Raw genomic sequence first — 8,866 nt, 5'->3', positions numbered from 1 at the left:
AACACATTGTACCGCTTTTGTTTTGACACTGGCGGCATAAAAGAGTTAACAGCACTAATGGGATGCTGCTGTATTGTATTACTACTAGTATTATCTTATATTTTTGTACGTACATACATACTTCTGAAAATATGTAGATACAAAAGAGGTTGAGTATTCTATTAGCGCTAGCGTTAAGTGCGTGGGTGACAGTCGCTGCTTTAAAAGTGTGGGGAGATAGTTTTTACAGCAGTTTCGTTTGTGTTTTTGTTTTTCTGTCAACGGCATTCTTGTATGCCCGCAGTCAAAGAATAAATATTATTTCAGTACGAGTAGTGCGAGTAATAGAATTATTCTATCAAGAACGCGCGCAATTACAATACAATGAGTAGAATGTTCCCACATTACAATTAAATAGTGGAGTGCACTATCCTTTGACATTTTTTGTTTTACTGCCATTTCCCAAAGGCGTCACGTAATATGAGTAGTAGTAGTAAATGGCACATCACAGGAGCAACACAAATTTGGCAGTTGAGTTGGTTAAGTGTACGAGTACTCAAATTATGTTGGCCTTATAGGCTCCACAAATTGACAAAAACTTACTATTTACTCTAGCCATGACCAGAGAGTGAGAGAGCTCTTACCCTGTGCACGCCGATGTGAAATCTACAGAAAGTTTTGATCGTTATTCGCATAGATCAGTAAAAGCATAGCTCCCGGGAAAAACTATATAAAGCTCGCAAAGGGTGAAAGCTCTCGGTTCTTCGCCGACCTGCTGCCTTAAATCTAGGCTTACGACCAAAATTCCGACTTTATTTTACTGGAGGGGAAGCTTTCCATAGATTTTAAATGGACGCGACAATTTTCTACACGGGTGAAGCTTTTTGAAACTTTTCTCAGATTTTATGTAGACGCGTAAAAGTCAAAAGCTCGCTTTGGTCGTGAGTTTTTTAAACCGAAGAAGGTTTTTGAAGCGCATAGAGTAAAAGCTCTTTACTGATCAGCACCAAACGCGATCAAAGTTCTTAATATGCTGGAGAAGCATTTGCAGCTTTCCAGTGATTTGTTGTGAATGCGGGAAAAGTAAAATCCTTCTCTTATCTTCACTGATTTACGTTAGTAATGCGCATAATAATAATGTTTTAGTCTGCCACGTCAATGCAAGACGTATAGAAAACTTTAAAAAGCTCTTCATCCAGACAAGGGGATGCCAATCGCCGATATAAAACAAAGTAGGCAATTCATAGGCTCTCGGTACATTCTGTATACGTCTGAACAGAATAAACACTGGTCTAAAGCACTTCTTGTGTAAGGGAGCTTATATCATGTGGCCGCTTATATAAAATTTGCAAAAACCTTTAAAAGCTCTGCACTCATTATGAAAGTTAATCGTTTTGTTATTGTTCTTCTTAGCTTTAGTTTTTCCCCATTTTGTTTTGATTTGGTAGCTGATTTCGATACCTTTTCGTTGAAAATTAGAGAATACAACGACTTAAATACACAAAATTTGGATGATGATTGGAGTAAATGCGGTAATCTAATCTAGGGTAAATGCGGTAATTCGCGCTCACAATTGTACTTAGAAAATTAAATATTTCGGTTCCTAATATGAGAACCCATTAAGGACGAATTGTGAATGAAGTTGTCATAGAAATGCTTTTGCAGATAACAAAGACGCATGCATCATTTACTTCTTTACCAAAGTATCCTTTCTCTTTTATTGAGGATCCATCCATCGGCGGGTATACTTCTGTGTTGAGAAGCCTTGATGACTTAAAAGTTTTGAATTTCAGAATTGTTGAATTCTTTCCACGCAAGTCTTTATGGCCTTACCTGAAAGATTTGTCGTGAAGAATCGATCCAACTTTTCTAACGAAACCACGGAGGGATTGCGACATAAAAATTCGCATCGGTTGAAGCGCGGGGCTCAGTATACTAAACATTGAGGTGCCAGATGCAACCTACCTCGTGGGATACGCAGACGACACAGTCGTAATTACTGCACGAGACACACAGGAAAAACGCAGGAGACTGAAGCAAAAACACACATATGAACCACTATAATAAATATACCAAGAAATCTGGGAAGGGAAACTGACAACGGAAAAAATGGTAAACTACCGGGGTATAAGAGTTGACCTCCACCAGGACTGTGTTATATGGAAATAAGCAGATTGACGGTAAATATTAGGATGCCAATACAACCCAAACGATAGCTTCTTATGTCAACGATGCTTTCGATATTGTTTCTTCTTCTTCATCTTTATCGACGCTGTAACTGTCTAAGCGATTTGGGCAGAGTCCAAAACAGCACGCCAGGCGTTTCTTTTCTGTGCCAACTGATGGCAATTGGAAATTTCAAGTGACACCAAGTCCTTTTCCATCCGGTCATTCTTTATCGTCTTCGCGTTGAATACTTTCAGAGCTGGAGCGTTTCTGTCCATTCGAGCGGCATGACCTATGACAGCTCATAGCCGTAAACCTTTCGCAGAATCTTTCTCTCGAAAACTCCAAGAGCCGCCTAATCAGGTGTCCATGCCTACACGCCATACACCAGCACAGGCATTACGGCAAGAGAGGACTTTACTTCTCAATTGCCTGCTCAGTGGCATGCGTTCGTCTTACCATATTCGGCCTAAGAGGTGCAGGAATCAACCTTATCAGCTTCTCGTCGCCGTATTTGAATAGCTCGGCTAGCAGGCCGTCAACTCCAGCAGCTATGTTGGTTTTCATCCCCGTAATCGCTATTAGTACCTAGTCATAGTCAGGCGGTGAGACATCGATTCCATCGTCATCTACAGGGGTCTTAGGTTCGTCTTCTTCACAACTTTTAGTGGTGCGGCAATTCAATAGGGAGGAAAAGTGTTCCAATTTTGCGGACCTGTGCAAAAATAACCTAACGAAAACAAAAGAGCCTGAATGCATATACGGCGACTCGAGCTCGGACGATGCATGTTCGAGATGGCAACAAGAGCAGCGTTCTTAGGCTAATTTGCTGTGAAAAGAATCAGCCAAAATGTGCTACCCAGTGAAGAGAATTGGAAAAAATAAGTAACTATGTATTTAGTAAATTGCACTTCGAAAAAACAAGGCCCTGACACAGAAACACCGATGGTCATCTCTTAAATGCGAAATAGAAAAAGTGATGCCAGGCAGGGTGACATTTCCTAACTGGGGGGGAAAGTGTTTAAGTCTCCGGACATACCACTATTGCATCGACACTATATCACTATATCATGACGACACTTTAGACAAGTCATATCTGGGTAAGGAGGACAACGGTTATCTCCGCAGAGTGTGATACAAGGTTTCTTATAGCCAACCTGTAAGTGCATCCAATTTGGATATTACAGGAAACGGCAATGCTGGAAAATTAAGAAGGCTTGACATCATTTTTGAGGTGCCACCATGTAAAGTTGGCATAGAGCATCGTTGGTCACTTGCACTGTGATGCTGAAGGAGCTCCTTAGACTAAATAAGAACCAATTATTAATATAGAAACCAGACCAATGAAGTGTTGAAATTTAAGTAGTGTAGTTCAGTATTTCTACAAGCATGAACTGTGGAAATTGTCTTGAAAGCATTTGAGGAGGAATCATCTTAGTACCTTCTGTTCAGCTGCGTTGCGAAGCTAAGACTTCGTTATTTAGGTGGTTGTCATGTTCTGCAAAACTTTTTTGAAGTGTGAGGAATGAAAATTGGTTGCTTCCGAAGTTTTAGGTAAGCTCGTAGAGGTTTTTGCACATTTCACCTTAATTTTGTTATCGTTAATCAAAAATACATTTTGTAGAGTTCCATTTCAAAAGGAACACAGACAAAACTTAAACTGAAATTTCAACTTACGAATTCAAAGAAAAGTTATATACAATAGCCACTGTACTCAAATAATTTTTTTATTTTTATCCAGCACCCTTTGCAGACGTAGAGCTTCAGCTTTGTAAATTTTTTAAAAGTTTGGCGCTGGAAACACAAAATTTCTTCCACTAAGTTTCTGTTAAATCATTAAAAACTCCATTAAGTTCTATCTAACCACAAACCAATGACACAGCCAAACTTTTGATTTAAAATAAAAAACAAATCGAGTAATCACTTACAATAACAACAAAACGATTTTCAATTAACTTTCAAAAACATTACTTAACAAATAGGAGAGTGACCTTTTTCGAAATCAAACTATGCCAAGGAATACAAGTACAGAAGCAAATCAACCATACGTAAAGAAGATGAAAGAAAAATTTCGGCTGTCCAAAAACGGCACAAGTTTAGTTAACAATTAAAGGGGTGCAGGCGTTGACGATGAGTAAGGCCGCACACGCAAGCATTAAGCCTCTGGGCATTTTTAGAGTTTTGGGACAAAAACACAAATAGTCTGAAATTGATACATAGATTGAGCTGGGGTCGAAAGGGCAATGGCACTGGCTAGTGTAGTGGAAAAACCTAATGCAAAAAAAAAAATGAAATGGGTTGGTGCCAGGCTTTGGAGATTTTTTCCTAATGGAGTGGGTGCGAGGCTCCACGTTTAATAAACCTTTCTATATAAGTATCGTTTAAGCAAAGAAATAAATATGTGAAGCTCGTAAAGCAAGTATGTAATGGGAAAATGCGTTGATTTATTTACAATAATTTAAACGAGTAGGAACATTAATACATAAATATTTTTTTACCTTTTTTATCTTCACTTATTACTAGTTATTTTGTTATACTACATACATATATATAAACTCTACTAATACTATTTTCACTTCTAATGCGCGATATTTACATTAGCATACTCTACCATTTGAAGAGCAAAATTTTCAAGAAGTCATACAAAAAATTATGCACAAAGTAGACTACATTAAAGCTGTCCTAACGAGAGTAAAACAGGTGGTGCTCGAACGAAAGCAGTTTTGGCAAAGTCTACTTTTATGCATAGATAACTTTCTCATGTTCAAATATGTACTCTTTACTAGGTGGCTTAAAGCTTTTAATAAATAAAAATTTGACCAGGAAACAGTTTTTTGGTCCACTCTTTACTTTATGTTGGCGTCTCCACCAGCGTTGTTAAATTGGTAGAATTCACCTCCAATGCTTTTGCAGTTTTTGTTTGTAGCTGTGTATTCGCCGCTAGCGCTCGTCTCGCCGCATAACGGTCGACCCAACGGCGCACACAGGGCGAAAGTAGTTTTGTGTCCATATTTTCTATCTTATTGGGACCCAGTGCAAGGCTGGTGATCAAGGCGACGACGATTGTTATCAGCGAGCCGAACATTGTGTAGAAGAGGTAGGAGATGTTGTAGATGTGAAAGGTGTCGTCGCTGGTTGGGGAAAAGGGGGAAATATTTTTTTTTTTAGAAAAACTGCTTTGAAAGGTAAAATGAATTGAATTTTAAGTTAGTTGAGTTGAGTTGAGTTTAGTTTAGGTGAGGTTAGTTTAGTTTAATTGACTTAGTTTAGTTTGACTATTAAGTTAGTTTAGTTTGTAGTTTAGATTAGTGGAAATTAGGATAAATTTTTTCAATTATTTATTCGTGTTTTCAATTGTAATTTATTTTTCTCCTTTGATTTGTTGAACAATTTTAATTTAATTTTTGAATGGTGTATGAATTTACTTTACTACTTTATTTAATTCATATAATAATCATATTTTTTATTCAATTTAATTTTTTGTTCGTTTTGTGTTTTTATATTTTTACTTTATAATTTTTTTATCCCTTTTCGAGTTTTTACATAATTTTTTAATTATTTTAAATTTATTTCATATTTTTTTTATACCATTGTACTTTTTAATTTTATGTTATGAAATCTTATTTCAATTTAATTTTTCCCGAATTTTTTTTTTTTTTTTAATTTTTCAGTTTATACATCATATTTTAAATTTTCTTTGTTTATTAAATTTGTTATTTTTATTTATTACCTATTCAATTTATTTTTTTCTTTCCATTGTTTTCTTTTTATTTAAGTAAAAATAAATTGTATAATTAAAGTTTTTTTTTTGTTTATTCGTTTTTATGTTACTAACTTAAGTTAAGATTAGTTAATGCTGAGCAAAATTTTTTATATTATTAAATTTTATTTATTTTTTCAGTTTAACTCAGTTTTAACATTAATTTGTTAAGAAAATTTAATTAACTCTTTTAGTGGCGTATATAATTATTTTATTACTTCATTTAATCTTTATTTGACCTAACTTAGTTTTATCTTATTTTTTTATTCAATTTCAATTGTTGTCTTTATTTTTGTTTTACTTTATCAACTTTTGTATTCTTTTATTTACCCTTTGTAAGTGTTAAATTAATTTTGTAATATCATAATTATATCAGTAAATATTTGTTTTATTTAAAATTTTTTTTGCATATTTTATTTTATTTTGTTATTAATTGCTTGTTTTTAATTGTTAAATATTTTTTATTAAATTTTAATTTTTCAATATTTTATATCAAAATTTATACTCTTAATCAGTTTTTGTTTTCTTTTTTATTTAATTTCAGAATCTTTTTTTTTGGTTTTATTAATTTTATGTATGCTTATTTTATTTTGACTGTTTTTCTTTATTTAAGTAAACATTTATTTTATTTTCGTAAATTTTTTTTTTATACTTGTTTTTATTTTTTCCGATGTTCTTAACATTTTTATTTTTGTTTTCTTTAATTATTTATTTTTTTTATTATTTACTGCTTTTTTAATTAAATTATTTACATTTCTCATTATTTTACATTGACATTTAGCTTTGAAGTTTCTACTCACTTCATATGCACTGGCGTTGTGGACTCCGTAATATTCTCAGCTACCATACTCATCGAAGCAAAATCTATAAACGTATAATTGCACCCCACAATGGTGTGTGGTTTCCTCAGGTAGCTTACAGCGCCACTAGCCAGATCCGCCTGTGCGCGTATGCACATCCAGGCCATGAAAAGGAGACTCGTAAAACCGCCAACCATAGCGCCCTGCACCACGAAGAGAAATATAATATATGAGAGTATGTATATATAGAAGGTCTTAAGCGCACATTATTCCCCCACCATATACTCACCCTTCCCTCAACCCAGGGTACCATAACGCCCGCAGTAAAAATACCCAGCAACGGTCCATTCGCCACAGATGATAGAGTTATAGTCAACTGAAGCACTGTGCCTAGCTTCTCCACAACAAAAACTAGGCTTACACAAATAGCACCGAAAATTATCACAACAAAACGCATGATTAGCGCCGTCTGTCGCTCAGTAAGCGGCTTCTTGGCAAATGATTTGAAGAAGTCCTCGAGCATTACCGCTGACATAGAGTTCAAGCCAGTGGAGAGTGATGAGAGCGCAGCGCTAAAGACGCCAGCCACAAAGAGACCAGGCAAGCCAGGATATTCGCCCAGTATCTCCATGACAAGTAGCGGTAGTAGTTGGTCATTACGCTTGGCGAGCTATAAAGTGTGAGAAGAATATTAGTCGTTTAGAAACCTGATTTTTAGCGAATTAACAGACCTTCGTTTGCAGCGGATCACAATCGTGATAAGTCGCATAGATCAGTAGGCCGCTATAGCCGCAAAGGCAAATAAATGTTAACACGCCGCAAATGAAGATACAAACAGCTGTGCGCGCCGATTTCATATTCGGTAGCGAGAGATAACGTTGAATCATATTCTGGCTAATGGCATTCGATTTGAGCCAATGAGCGACGCCGCCAATGAAGAGCGAATAGACTGTATAGCGTTCGGTGAGGTCAAAGGTGAAGCTGTGAAAGTAAAACCACAGAGAGAGAGAAAGGAGAAATGAGAAATAAGCTCAGTTGTAAATTTGAAAATTAAATTACTTCGGCGACTCAATGCGTCCGCTTTCCTTAGCTTTCTGATAAACAGCACCAAAACCACCCACATCAATGGTACCTTTGACAATAATTAAGAGCATGGCGCCAAACATGATGAGCGTTTGCACAACATCTGTCCAAACAACAGCTTTCAAGCCACCCTAAAGGGAAAAATGAGAAGAGAAATTAAAGGAGCCAAAACTCTTTTGCAATTTGAAAGTTGTCATAAATAAAAACTTACTACACAAGTGTAAAAAATGCACACCAAACAAACAATCGGTGTTACCAGATGTATATTAATGCCTGTAGCCTGGTTAAAGGCCAATGCGGGCACATAGATGACAATCGGCAGCCAGAGTAACTATTGAGAGGAAGAGACAATAGTAGACAAAATATTCATATTTTGAAATCCATTTTTTTTATTCCAAGTGGAGAAACTCGAATTTCCCATGCACTCACCGATCCGAACATGAAGAGCACTGAGCCGAATAGACGCATGCGCCTGTCGTAGCGTGATTCCAAATACTGTTGTGTGTTTTGTGAAAGCATACTATGAAACCCTTTATCTATTGAAAGTGTTTAAACTTACCTGATATGTGGATATAAGTTTGAGATCGTGAAACACCGGCAAGAAGAAGTAATACAACACAAAACCCATTATCAGCAAGGAACCCATAATATAGAGATATTGAGTGCCGAAAAGATATACTTCCGTGGGTGTGCCCAAAAGCGTAATGCCGGATATGAAACTAGAAATACAAGATAAACCGTTTTAATTAAGTCGTAATCCTTACTAATATTATAAATCCGAAAGTGAGTTTGTTTGTTTGCTACGCTTTCACGCTTAAAGTCCTGTATGCAGCTCTCAAGAAACGCAAAAACTCCATATAAAATGACGTACAAGAAATGGCTAAGAAATTTTCTTGAGTCAAATTTCCTTAAGGCAGTACGCAGTTCTTAAGGAATTTGCTACGCTTTCTACTACGGTTTTCTAAAGTTTTTTGTGAAAAAAGAGCACAAGGCAACCCAGGTTTGCAACAGAAATATATGCCCGCTCCATTATTTCTTGAGAAAAGAGTGAGGCAACAGGTTGTGAAGTATCAAAAAT

The 8,866-nt window shown here is 36.0% G+C and overlaps 1 protein-coding gene across 1 annotated transcript; it reads right to left on the bottom strand.

The window, feature by feature from the left end:
- Positions 1-4,633: 4,633 nt before the first annotated feature.
- Positions 4,634-8,507, bottom strand: LOC118755233 (sodium-coupled monocarboxylate transporter 1-like; the record flags this gene model as incomplete). Its single annotated transcript, XM_036490081.1, is given in 8 exon segments — positions 4,634-5,276; positions 6,706-6,908; positions 6,995-7,375; positions 7,437-7,686; positions 7,765-7,919; positions 8,000-8,119; positions 8,218-8,283; positions 8,348-8,507. Coding segments are annotated over 8 exon segments (1,615 nt in total), but the record flags the coding sequence as incomplete, so codon positions are not given.
- Positions 8,508-8,866: the final 359 nt, after the last annotated feature.

The sequence above is a fragment of the Rhagoletis pomonella genome, unplaced genomic scaffold (assembly GCF_013731165.1).
Source record: "Rhagoletis pomonella isolate Grant_MI unplaced genomic scaffold, Rhpom_1.0 Rhpom_scaffold_05672, whole genome shotgun sequence".
In the NCBI taxonomy this organism is placed as follows: domain Eukaryota; kingdom Metazoa; phylum Arthropoda; class Insecta; order Diptera; family Tephritidae; genus Rhagoletis; species Rhagoletis pomonella.
This window is presented reverse-complemented; position numbering and strand designations above follow the sequence as displayed.